This window comes from Corvus kubaryi, unplaced genomic scaffold (assembly GCF_017639235.1).
Source record: "Corvus kubaryi isolate FWS band 111438036 unplaced genomic scaffold, C.kubaryi_AGA036_p1.0 37357, whole genome shotgun sequence".
NCBI lineage: Eukaryota > Metazoa > Chordata > Aves > Passeriformes > Corvidae > Corvus > Corvus kubaryi.
The window spans coordinates 4,736,493-4,750,429 of record NW_024581117.1 but is presented as its reverse complement, the minus strand read 5'-3'; the positions used below and the strand labels follow the sequence as shown (position 1 = coordinate 4,750,429).

Genomic DNA, 13,937 nt, shown 5'->3' with positions numbered 1-13,937 from the left:
TAAATGGCTATACAAACTGAAAGACAATAGTGAATTTTTAACTTCCCAAAAGAGACCACTCTTTAAGAGCTCTCTTTAAAATCACTGCTGTAGAAATACTAGAAAAGAAGTTATTGTAAAAGTAGAAAAAATATTGCTCCTTTAATTTGCAAGGCTTTAAAAGGACAGTTCCACACGCACAGATGTCATTTGTGAGGTATAATAATTTTAAACATGCTGTGTTTCTGTATTACACAAATTGCTAGGCAATACAAAGCTCTATGTAGCACTGGGGTACAGCAGTGAAATTTAGAGCTGTCACTCCAGAAGTAGAAACACTGGCAGCTTTTTGCTTAGGCCAGGATGAAGTGAGTGGAAGACTTACTCATGCAAAAACACATTACCCTTTCAAGCGTGGTTGCTCGTCATCTACGGAGTCACGTTTGTTTTCATGCAGATCACTCTCAATATTGATGTATTCATCCCCCTGGAAAGCAGATCAGTGCCAAGGTTGTCAGAGGGGTTTATGCTTCTTAAGTAAGGTGCAAAAAAGCATCCCCACTGGCAGATGGCTGAAGCAGTCTCTAGACTTTCCTGTCTGCACTGTGTGCATGGCTCCACCTCTCCCATCTGCCACCAACTCTGTGATCAGTATCAGGAAAACCCAGTGTTTAGCCAGGCTGAGGAATTGCCCAAGCCATCCACACCATTTTCAAAGTGGAAATAAAGGGGGGAAAAAATACCAGTGTTACTCAGAGCTGAAGAGGGCAGGGCCTCATAGATAGTACTACTGCATACAGGTCAAAAGCGCAAACCGCAAATTAGCCAGCTTGCCCAGCACCTCCTGTAGACACCCCCTGGTTTTGTTGTTTCTCTTTGCAGAACTTTAACATGATGGAACTTTTGTAAACAGAGACTGGTTAAATTGGACAAGGCTCAGTGTTTTAAAAGTTTAAGCCAATAAATTTGTTCTTAAGAAAAACCACTACCTGAATCCACACAAGCATGGCACTATTAAAGCTTTCGAACAACTACAGGCTGACTTGCACACTGTCGAGGACTGCCTTTAGGCGGCCAGGAGGGGCACAGTCCCTCAAAGCTGCTCAGCACACCTGTGGGGACCGTCATGCCCACACTGCACCACTTCCCCCACCCCGCTCTGGTGGGGCACAAGGAAGGCGCCTGTCCCGTGGCTACTTACCTCCATACCTGTGGTGGGGCCTGCAGAGTGGCCAGGGCCCAGGGGAGGCGACCATTGAGTTCAAAGACAGCAGTGTACCTGCATATGGCCCTCACGCCTCTCCCTTTGAACACTGTGCCAGGGCACTGTGACCAGCTGACCGGCCTGGAGTGTCTGGCCATGGCCAAGACAAACGCAGACAGTCTTTGTCTGGCCTGGCAGGCATTCCTACCCTCTTCAGAGCAGCAGCCCACAGTTGCCCAGCCACTTTTGGAGCAGTGGCAATCCGCAAGTGAGTTTGTCTTTTGTTACTCTGTCACTGTTGTTTATAGCAAGTCAGTTCCCCCGTCTGCTGTGGAAAGCAAGGCCCATCACAGACCTTGTCCTGGCCCCTGGATTCTATCTGTCTGTCCTCCTGCAGGTGCTGCCAGAAGTCCTGAAAGCCCTCAGTTAGTTGCCAGGGAGAGACTTGAATCACAGTCAAAGAATGGCCTGGGGTAGAAGGGACCTTAAGGATCATTAAAGATCATCGAGTTCCAACCCCCTGCCATGGACGGGGACACCTCACACTACACCAGGTTTCTCAAAGCCTCATCCAGCTTGGCTTTGAACACATCCAGGGATGGGGCATCCACAACTTCTCCTGACAAATTATTCCACGGTCTCATCACCCTCACAGTAGAAAATTTCTTCCTAATATCTGATCTAAGCCTTCCCTTTTTCAGTTTAAAGCCAGTTCCCCTTGTCCTATGACTATATGACCTTACAAAAAGTTGCTCTTATTTTTTCATAAGCCCCCTTTAAGTGTTGAAAGTCCACAGCGGGATCTCCAGAGCTTCTCTTCTCACAGCTGAACAACCACATCTCTCTCAGCCTGTCAAGTGTCTTCGGACTTTAATGATCTCAAAGGCAGAACTAACGCATGGTGAGACCAGAGGAGTATGTACGTGGAAGCCACTGTTCACTCTCCTAGGTAAAGCTTGGCCTAAGACCAGCAGGAGTCTGTTGGTCCTCTTGGCTGCAGTTTTTGGAGTGGGGTGCTGTGGAGCTCCACTACAACTTATGGCCATATTTTCACTAAACTCAATTTCTTTCCCTCTTTGGTCTTGACTGTGAAGTAAAGCAAACCTGAAAAATGCCTACTAAGTTACTATTACTTTTGGTAACTGGCAGTACTCTTCTCAGTGGCTGTACGAGGTAGGCTTCTCATCTTAGGGACACTGAGTGCTGATAATATGTAAGTATCATTTATTCCTGAGCTTAAATTTGGGATATATTGCATATCAGTGCTTCTCACAGATTTTTTAACCTGCATTATAAATCAAGAGAGTCCCAGTCCTCCAGGCTGAAGTGCTGTGCTTTCATGTTTGCAGGCACCTACACTCCCTTTGGTACTGTGTCCACTCTCCTGGTTGCGGCTTGAAGCTCATGTCCTACAGATATTGCTTTCATCCCCACCATCATTCCCAGTGCCCCCACTTCTTGCACTGCCTAGGACAGGCCATGCTCCTCTATCTCTTTCCTGCATGCCACAACATACTCCCTTTGCCTTGTCACTCACAGCCTGAACTCTGGCTCTCCAAATTTGTGAAATATATGGTTTGTCTTGAGAATATAACCTATTTTTCCTTTTGAGTATTTCAATTACAAAAACATCAATCTACATCTTTTCACATAGTTTACAATGTATTTAAATATGCTCAGAATATTACTATGTCAACCTTTTATTGTCACAAATACGTACAATAACATTAAAAGGTGCTGAAAAAATCTGAAGTCAAGGACAACTTTCTGTGAAAGTGTGCAGACACAAAAGGAAATTGGGAGAATGGATGCAAACCCCTTTTATTTTTTTTCATGGGCAAACATGATACCAGGTCTGGCCCTTGGGGAGTGTTGGCCCTTGCTGAGAGTTACCTAAGGGCTGCGTGGAGCATGTGGACTTCTGCCAGCAAAGGGACACACTGCAAAGTTCATGTTGTAAAGACCCTCAAAATAAATTCTTACGCCTCAGTCACAGAGTGCCTGAGAAATTGTTGGTGTGAATATATGCATTTCTAATACTCTTGAACCAAGCAGAGGCAGAATATTTTCAGATGAACCTTTTCAGTGGGAAATTGATTTCTCTGGCAAAAATCAGGCTTTCGTAGATGCCACTGCTTTTCTCCAATTTTCTACTGTTTCAATCAGTTCTGAAAGCCCTTTTTGGATTTTTTGCTTTAACAATTTCCTTTTTGCTGGCTTTTTTGAAGATGAAGGTATAGGCACCATCTACCACCTTTCTCTCCTAAGATCTCAGATCCCAATCTAGCTCCCAGGAGTTCTCATCAGAACAGTCTTAGTGATGCTTTCGATCACTGTATATCTGGAATTAATTCAACTTTGAGAGCAGAGACATCACTTTGGCAGCATGCCTTTGCTGCCTCTGATCATATCCAAGAAAACAATAGAAGGCAGAAATGAGTACCCACTGCATCAAGTATTCCTTATATGCTGCTTTGAGTACTATTACCAAATTTGGCAAGTAGATATGATTACAACAGAACTGAATTTTTAGAGTAGCAAGTTATTTCTGGAGTGGGGATCTGAAAATATTAATACCTGACAATGGTAAAATAACTGTGGATTTTTTAACCTGACTCTCATGTCTTCATTAGAGATATGAGTGGGATATTCACTATGTGGGGTTAAACAAACATACAGGCAAAAGAAGTCAAAATGAACATGTTGTTTATTACAGTAATCTGTATTGTGTTCTCTTCTTCTCTGGTCAGTTTTACACAGGACCTGTTTCCTCAAGTTTGTGTTTGTCTGAAATTTTCCCTATTTTGGATTTTTATTTCATAATTAAATGTTAATATATTATTAAATATTTAGTAATATGAATTCTCTGTCTGATTGGAAGATTGTATCTCTAAAACCAGAGATTACAGATTCTCTTTTACCACCTTCTTATGACAACGTGTGTCTATGTCAACTCCTCATCCACAGTCTTCCCTCTGATTACCATTTCTGATGCCTCTTTTGTATGAGGCCATTATGACATTAGAAAAGATTTTTCTGAGCCCTACACACCCTGTAATTTTGTTTTTTCCTTAATGTATTTTTGAGAACAAACTCACTTCCCTGTTTATACATTTTAAATTATATTCAGATTTTGTTAGAACATCTGTCTTAGATATATTATTACATTGCTGACATTGAATTTGAAGTTTACTAATTTTCATAAGATTATTTGGAAGAAAAAACGTACCTGATTAGTATGCACTGTTTTCTTATTTTGTGAGTTCTTGATTGTCTGTGAATTGTCTCCAGTGCCTTTCAGATTTGTAACATCCACACCACCGCTGTCATTCTAGGACCAGAAATTATACTGGTTCAAATCAGAAGCTGAAAGCCTTTCTCATGTACAGTAAGAACTGATTTACACTCTGATGCCTGGGCTTCCATGGAAGAAAGTGAATGGGCAACAGGAAATGGCCTCAAGCTGCACCACAGGAGGTTTAGATTAGATATTAGGAAAAATTTTTCACTGAAAGGGTGGTCAGGCATTGCAACAGGCTGCCCAGGGAAGTGATAGAATCACCATGCCTGAAGTTTTTTCCAAAAACCTGTAGATGTGGCACTTTGGGGACACAGTAATTGGTGAACATGGTGGTGCTAGATTAATGGTTGGACTCAATGATCCTAGAGGTCTTTTACTATCTAAATTATTCTACAGTTCTTGGTGTTACTTTACTGGAACAGGGAGCCCAAAACTTGGTGTGCAAAGCCTGGCTGTTCAGTTCCTGCACTATAGCCTTGGTCATGCATGGTGCTCATCTAATGTGAATCTGCTGTTTTCTTGACTAAACTCACATATCTCCCATGGTGAATTGTGCTGCTCATTGTCTCAGGACTGGTTCAACAAGTTTATAAAAATCCAGCCCTTCTCCTCACCAAGGGCAAAATGGACCATTGGGGCCTTCCCCAGTTGTTAGTACCTTTGCTCTGGTATTTATGCTCCTTACATGGAGTAAATGTGAACATGTACTTCTATTGCTCTTAAAATAAGACACTCGGGGTACCTTTAAAGAGAGGAGTTAGTTTTACCAGACTGAGGGATGAAGACAGTCATAACCAGCCCCAGTATTTCTATATTTTTTTAAAATAAATTCTGAATCTCTCTTTCCTTGTTCCTTAACGTTTTGAAGGATACATTATCTCTTTTTAATGGTCCTAGAATGTCTGGTTCTTGGTTTTGTAAGAAAGCTGCTTAAACAAAATTTCAGATAACTTATACCTGCAGTCACTGTGAATGCTTTGTATTTCAGTAGTTTCTTATGGCAGCAGTTACAGTATGGTCAATTAATTGGGTTTTATTGCACGAAGTAGCTCATTATTTACATGGTAATAAACCCAGTAAGTTAATATTTACAACGACAACAATGACTTCCACATGAATAATACAAAATAAGCTGAATCATAGTAAATTATGATAAACACAGGAATAAGCAGTACTACTAGATATAAATTTAATTTTGCCTTTTAGCAGAAACATGACCTTAGAAGCAACTAGAACAATGCTCAGTAACATATTTTCCTTAAAGATACTTTGCCTCTAAACTTAACGAAAAATCAGTTTCAGTAAAAGTGTTTCTGTAACTTTGTGTGTCTTGGAGAAGAGAGAGGAGTCACAAGAAGGTGTTTATTCAAGTGCTGTGGCCTTGATATATCAGTTCCCATGCTTCTACGTGAAGAGTTTCTTTTCCTTCCCGTAAGATAGAGATATTTCTTTTTCAAAAGCATTTGTTACTTGTTTGCCTTCTAACTATGCCATCATAAGAGTTTACTGTAGCTGCCCCTGCAATCAGCAACAAATGCAGCTACTGAATACTCCATACAATTAAAAAAAAAAAAAAAATCACAGGAAGCAGTGATTAACTGTACCACTGAGATATATTAAAAATACTACACAGGACAGCATAGTGAAGTCAAAGCTGTATAGTTCTGTAATTCACATACACACACACACACACTCCTGAGATAGTATCTTTGAAGATTTCTGTACTTGGGGCTGAGGAAGAAAAGGTAGGTTTCCTAGGACTTTTGTCAGTAAATGTGTGAAAAACAATAAGCATGCAAGCTGCTGTCTATGAAATACACAGGTAAAGAACAATCTGTGTTGGAAGAAATCTCTAGAAATCACTTTGTCGAATCCACCACTCAAGTGTAACAATTACCTAAGAGTTTCATTTATAGAGTAATTGAATATATGAATGTATGAGTAATGTAACAAATGTAACAAAACCAGTAAGAGCACCACACGATTGCTGGAATTCAGTAGCCGATGGTGCAGAATGGTAGATTTTTGTCCTTCTCTGTGAACATAAAAAGTCCCTATTTCAACTGATCATATCACATTTCTGGAATATTACTGATTCAGTAGAAACTGCTTAATTACTATTGATAACAAGTTTACTTTATGGCACTCATTCAAAGACTGTTGACTAGAACAGTCTTTGAATGAGTGCCATAAAGCTGAGTAATTTTCTTATTTCACAGCTGTTTTTTAAAGTACTGTCTCTTCATCCTCCCCTTTATAGAATTATTTTGTTTGTTTTGTTTGGTGAAAACATTTAATCCTACTGCTTGAAGACAAAAGGCTATTTTTAATTTCTAATAAGAACAGAAATATTCAAGTGATAAATAAAACTGCCTATTCCCTTTTCTTGTTTACTTAGTGTCTGAGTTGCTGAAGGAGCTTCTCAACAAAATGTCAGTCTGTGCATATCACCTGCTGTTGGTGATTGCTATCTAAGCACCCAGCACAGGCAGAAAATGTGTATCCCATTTAAGAAGTATCCTTTTCCAGCTACCTGTAAATGTCTGGAGAACAAAACACTGTAAAAGCAAATGGGAGTTCAAGCCCTAGGAACTACAGTTAGCACAGTCCTGTTATGAGCACAGACCAGTCCAGCAATATGTAAAGTCACTTCTGAAACTTCAATCTCCAGGTGACATGAGAGAGCAGGAAGTTCACAGAGAAGCTTGGATGGGAAAATTCTCTTTGCTTTAGTTCAGTTCATAGTTAAAGGATTACAGAATAGATTCATCTATTTTGAATGTTTGCAATACGAAAAGTGTTTTGAAATTCTGCTTCTGCTTTCACAAGCTGCTTTGCTTTGACTGACTGGAATTCCACTCTTGTAAAGTATTTGATTAAATAACAAGGGCATAGAGCTGTCTCAGCTGTGTAAGTGAAATGTTCTTACCATGTTTGTTTAGTTCCCCTAGATGAGTTGTTCATTCATCAAGTATTGTTGCACAACTACATTCATGGCCCTTCCCTGACTTTTCCTCCTTGCTTTTGAAGGAGGAGGGATTTTCCAAAGAGCTAGTAACTTCTATTGTGCTTTTAAGAATAGCAGACACTCTGGAGTAGATGGTGTTACACTCATGCTAGTTAGGGATGAAAACAGGCTGGCCATCAGTGCATCCAGACTGCTACTTAAACTGTTTATGGTTTAAGGGTGGGTCCTTACATTATACTGGAGATTAGAATCAGGATACTCAAAGAACTCAGTGGAAAACAGAGGCTTCAAAAGCAAATAGTTTAAGTTATAATATCGGATTTTGTTGCATCTTATTAGATTTTTAATTGTATTCGCCCAGCAGCCGTGAAGCCATCTAGTTTACAGATCAAAATTGCTTTTCTTTAAATATTCAGTGCAACTGAACACCATTCATCTAAATTTTCCCTCATGTATTATTTTTTTCTAGCCAGTGACATGATTCTGAAGGAGTTTAAATGCATTTTAAATATTGAGGAAGAATCTTTTTAAATTAATGACAACTGCACTCATAAATACCTGCCGAATTATAAAACTCAGTGTACAAGACAGGAAGGATGAATGTTCATTATCCACGTACTAAACTACAGTAAATGAGCTGTAGAAACAACAGATAAGAAACAGGTACTGCCGGATTTAAATTTAGCAGACTAAGTCTTCATGGGCTGTTTTGAAAAGGACTGTAAATAAGACTCCCCACCACTGAGTATATTGTTGTTTTCTTTAAAAATTTAGGTTGTCAGGGTAAGATAGTTCGATAGTATCCTGAAATGTAGAGTTTTTTATTAAAAAAACCCCAAGTATGGCTTTGGAAAGCAAGTTTTGAAAATGTGGAAAAGGACTGCATAATTTCCTGACTGTATTTGGTTAAGCAATGCAGTGCAACACTGCCTCCATTTCCAAGGGTAAACATAACAGTGATGCTCACGAAATATAAATTCTTAATAGCATCTACAGCCTAAATTAACCAACCAGACAAGAGTATCTAGGCAGCTGTGAAGAATGGCAATAAACAGAAATGGCATTTTTTAGGACATGTTTTAAGCTTGTTCAAATGAAATGGAGTACAAATACTGCATGCATTATGGCAATACCAATGTCCTACCCTTTGGCAGAATTTGAAAGGGGATCCTTCCTCAAGTCAACTTCTTAAGAGCATGGTATGCTCTGCTACAGAAACAGGTACAGGCTGTTTAATGCATCATAACACTAACAATAGGAGGCCAGTAAACAATAATTACTTATTAGCTGTTACTTCCCTTTGCATTGTATTTATTTTATGTTTGCCTCTGTGTTGCTTTCAAATGTAGGGGAGCTTATTCGTCCCACCTACCATTCCTTTTTATGATGCAACTTTTATCATTCCTTATGGAGTAAGTGTGACTTGATGTTTAATGTTATCAGAGATTTGAATCATCAGAACTGATTAGATAAAAATTTTGCCTCTTAAATGAGGGCTAAATACAAGCGAGGTAAATCCAATCTCAGTTTTAGGGTTATTGTTAGTGATACAGGGTTTATGAGCAGGAAAATCTGTCAGCAAGTGTAGTGATCCTCCAGGCAGCAGTGCCATCAGTGAGAAGTTAACTGAACCACCTTGCAGACAAGAGACACAGTTGCGTTTCCACATATTATGTATGACATTATTGTAGCTATAGATACACAATCTATTACTCTGGTACATAGACACTTATCAGGAACAATTTTCTGAATTGAGCATAATGATTTAAGTTCCTTAAATTACATGACATTTTTAAGATAGAAAAAAAATTAACAACCCGAGTGTCTCATTATAAACAGTGCAGCAATCTGTTGATTCTGGTTATGAGGCAGCATCCAAAGCAGGTAACTTTAGCATGTAAGTCTTAACTACCGCATTGGGTTTTATTAAAGTAAATACTTTATTACTGAAGTGTAGGGGCATGCTAGGGAAGACTGGCAATATGGATAAAGCTATGTATCTTCTTAAAACCAGTACAAAAACCTCACTTGTAATACACTCAAATGGCTGTTGGTAATTGAGATGCTCCTAATATCAAAAAGAGAGACAAAGAGAGATACAGCAGAGGGGTACATTTGGGGTTTATAGTCTGTTTTCTTTTGAGACCATTTTGAGCTGTTAATGAGGGGGAAATTTGCTTTTGGGTCTCCCAGGTACTGGCATTATCACAAGGCAATAATGCAGGACTTGCAAGTTCAGTGCTATATTCCAGTGGAAACTGCACTGTGTACTAAACAAGTAGCTGATATTTTGCAGAACCATGCATTTTTAAAAATGCAATTAATGGTATTAATATAACTTCATCCTAGATTGATGCATGTCATATCTGAAAGTTAACATTGGTTAACAGAGGGTGTACTACAGTACCACTGAAAACGGTGATGCAGTGAAATGCTTCTGTGATGAGTGAAAATCTTTTCACAGCGCAGATGGATGTGTTTATACATCGATAGCAAATGAGAAATTGAGAAGAGCTCATAGTTACCTCCCTTTGACCATTAGCAGGACAAGTCAAAAAGCGGACTACTCTATATTACAACTTATTCATCCTGTTGGAGTCCCTTTGCAACAGAAAACACAATGCTTCTCATTCCTGACTTAATAAAGATCTGATATGCTCCTTCGTCCATCTTGCTAGCCTTGAGCTGCTTTGTATTACATTGAGAGCTGTTTTGCTAACTTAGGCGCTTTATAAAACAAATTACCTAACTCGGATTTACTTTGTCTCTCTCTTACCTTATCCCCTTGTGCACTACTCATTAAATGGTTCAGGTGCATCTGAAGGTACCTATGGATACTTAAAATGGTACGTAAACGGATACATAAAATGGTTGAAATTAAACCTTTTCCGGAACACTTTTGTGATTTAAGTAAGATACTCATTGCTTAGTACTGTAAGACATTGTTATTTTGAAGGAATTTAAGTGTTCACTCTTTGTGCAAGAAAAGCTTAAATACAAGAAAGAGTGGGCAATTATGAGATTGTTTACTTTTCAGTGGCTTTTACTATGAAGTGATTTATTTGCTTATATACAGAAGTTTACCTATTTCCTGCTGCATCTTCTTTTCTCCAGAGAGTGACTTACGTGTTGAAACAGAGAGAGACAGTATCAAAGTAAATAAAAATGATCCAGGTGAGCTAGCTGAGTAAGGCAGAGGATTAACCCAGGTCACTGTACTGTGCTCCACGGACCTCTGAAGAAAAACGTGATTTTCAGCTTAGGCCGTTCAAGAGAGCTCAACACCGAGCTTCTGTAGCTAGGACTCCTCTCCTTTTTGAGTTTGTAAGCACACTTTGGGAGCTGATTAAACTAGCTTAGGCACACATTTTGTGTGAAAACACAGACAGGATGAAACCTTCTCTTATCTCGCTCCCTTGAACTGAGGGAGACTCAAGTTCAAATTGCTTGTCTGTCTGCTCCGAAGCACAGATGCGTTGAAGGCTCTCTGATTACCCAGGAGAATGCCCTAACCACTGGGCTATCATGTTTTAAGAGTTATCTCTCTTGCCAACATTCCGTAAATATTCCCTGATGTCCCTGTCTGTCCCTATAGCGCAATGAATAAATACACAGAGTGGTTGAATGTCGCTGATGTTAGGTAATAGTCCACATGCTTAGCATCTGCAAAGATCCTTCTGTGTTATTTGAATAGTGTCGGCTGAGCTCAGGGGCAGCGTAAGGATCGGAGGCTGCAAAGGAGAGCAAGAGGCTGCTTTGCTAACATAGCTTCGGAGTACTTCAGAGCCACTGTCTCTCCCCAGCCTATTCGACTTTCAGCAAAAACTACAGTGAGCCAGCCAGGCTGCGGGTTCACAAGTTTCTGTTTGTCCCTGATCTAATTCCAGTGAAAGCACAGGGATGCTGGACACTGAAAAAGAATAACTAACTAGTTTTGGGGGTTTGCTTTTTTTTTTTTTTTTTGGGTGGTGTTTGTTTGTTTGGGGGGGCTTGTGCTTCCGCTTTTGAAATCTGTGTTTTTTAAGAAGCTGTTAACGTTACTTTATACCCGGAAAACGCAACACCTTCTGGGCTGGCTCCTTACCTTCTCTCTTTGTTCTTCTCGAGAGCATAACAAGACAATTGCAGTTACTTTATGTATGTAAGAATGATTTGCCCCACTATGATTACATTACTATTTTTCTCATATTATTGATGTACGTTGCTTTGATAAGTTATATGTCCACTGCATGATGATGACCTTCTCTTCAACAGAACTGTAAATTACCTATCCTCAGGAAAAACCAGCAGCTGATACAGCAGATGGGAGCCAGTTGTGAGATCCATCAGCCTATGAAATATTACCGAGTCAGGACACATTTCGAAGATAGCTGTATACCACTGAGTAGAGCATACTGCTGAATACGCCAGTTGTGCTCAGACTGCTTTTTACAAGAGCCGTGTGTACTTTGGCAGGGTATCAGCATGTAGAGTGTTGTAAAATACCTGCAGGCACAGCGCAAAAAAAAAGCTTTTTCTTTGTTCTGGGGCTGAATTAAACGTTGTTCAACGTTATTAAGTCCTTTCTCTTCCCCATAAAGCAAAGGAAACCACGCTTACCTGGAAGGCCAAATTGTGCACTCCTGAGTGATCATGGTCAATCTCCGTCAACTCCATCTGCTTAGTGTGGACAAGAGAGTTCTGGGTGGACGTTGGAAGCTACTTGCAGCGCAGGGCAGAATCTGCCAGCACCTGATTAATCCATCCACGGGACCGGTATCACTTGAAATCAATTAACGGGAGGCCTTCTCAGGTTACTCTTACTCCCACTTAGCTCCACCTTCTCGCTCCGCTGGCACAGCCCCTTTTGGCCAGCATGAAAAACGGCCTTCAGGGAAAAGATTAGAGGATACCTGCAGGACCAAGAAACATATTTCACCCAGTATATCTCTGGGTGATCCTAAAAGCAAATGTGTATACTTATATGAATTCTGTCCTTCCTCACTTGCATGGGAGAAAACTGTCCACACGCAGATTTTGAGAGGCCAACATGTTTTTTGTCGTTTCTTACAGGTATTCTCAAGTCATTATTTTTGTGATATTATTGTAGCTTTATTTTCATAGTAGTTGGGGACTTCATCTAGCAGGAGAAAAACGAAAATGCGAACAACACTCAAAACTCTGACATGTACTGGTTAAACCACTTTCAGTTGGCATCCTGTACTTTATGGCACCGAGTCTTTTGGTTATCTGTCCACAGATTACTCACCTTTACCTGAGGAGTTTTTCTAATACTTTTCAGGCTTGCTATTTGCTGTATTGCAAGTAGATGTTCTTAAAACTATCAATTGAGTCTCTTACCCACGTCTTTTGTTGGCTATGGACTTGGTGTATGCAGCTTGTTCTATATAAGTCCTGAAAATACTAGCACTATTACAGATGCCAACGTCAGATGGGATTTGTGTGAATATAAATTTTGCCATTAAGAACAGCAAAAATGACAATGTTCTGTTTCTTGGAAATACAATAAAGTATATTTATGAATTCATTAGCTGCCTACATTCATAACTTTTTACATGCAGATGGAAAATGTCATGAGTTATGCCTCACCCTGTGAAAAGCAAAAAACTATGCCCTGTTTTACGTATAAAACCAGAATGGATTGGCATGACTGAATATATTATTTGAAATAATGAACGATTACATGAAAAATAAGATGATGCATCTTTCTGAGTAATCTTCCAACTGTTTTACTAATATTATAAATCATACTGTTGCAATATGTGCTTACTGAATATTTTAACTATTGCTCAAAAAGGAGGACTAGCTGGGTTTTTGTTTTTGCAAGGAGTGTAGGGTTTTTAATGATTTTTAGATTTGCAGTGTTCAGAATATTTTTGGTGACCCAGGTTTTGAAATTAATGTGTTTATTGTTAGTTGTATTTGCCGTGTGAGTAGATAAAATTTTCTGACTAATTACTTCTCTCTACACAACACTTTTCAGCAAGAAATAACTACAAATATTTTTAACGAGTTTTTATACAATTGCCTGCTGATTTCTGCATACCTCAGCTGCTTTGCCTTCCTTTCTTCCTTCTCTCCTCCTTCCAATTCTAAACATGGTTTTACTACAAGAAGGCAGAGGAAACAAGGCAGTGAATAATTTTCAAAACCAGTCCATGCAATCTTATAGTCTGTAATCTGCATTTGGATGGTTGGAAGAAAGTTCTACCCTCCTAACAATTACAAGACAAAGTATTTTCTGCTATTGCTTTTCGTCTTCCGGCAACTCAGATAATTTTTAAATCTCTCTTTCTCATTAAAAAATCTCAGAATAACACTAACTCAATAATTTCAGCGTGGTTTCCTCCTTTGAATTATATTTTATGTTAGAAAACTCACAGGCTATTTAAAACACAAATATCCACACATCCAAGAAAAATCTGAACTCACTATGAAAACCATGAAATATGCCATTTCTCTGTGGACAGAGGACCACACATTTA

At 39.3% G+C, this 13,937-nt stretch overlaps 1 protein-coding gene across 3 annotated transcripts in view; it reads right to left on the bottom strand.

Annotated features, from left to right (window-relative positions):
- SLC28A3 (solute carrier family 28 member 3) overlaps positions 1-12,461 on the bottom strand; it is a 38,851-nt gene extending 26,390 nt beyond the window's left edge. Inside the window, exons 1-3 of one of the 3 annotated variants that reach the window (XM_042033686.1) lie at positions 12,052-12,461; positions 4,413-4,514; positions 384-466 (exon numbers count right to left, since the gene is read on the bottom strand). In XM_042033686.1, the coding sequence (XP_041889620.1) occupies positions 384-466; positions 4,413-4,514; positions 12,052-12,108 (242 nt within the window). In that variant the 5' untranslated portion in view covers positions 12,109-12,461. The remainder of the gene's footprint in view (positions 1-383; positions 467-4,412; positions 4,515-12,051) is intronic. The other 2 variants (XM_042033687.1, XM_042033688.1) reach the window with 2 other exon arrangements.
- Positions 12,462-13,937: the final 1,476 nt, after the last annotated feature.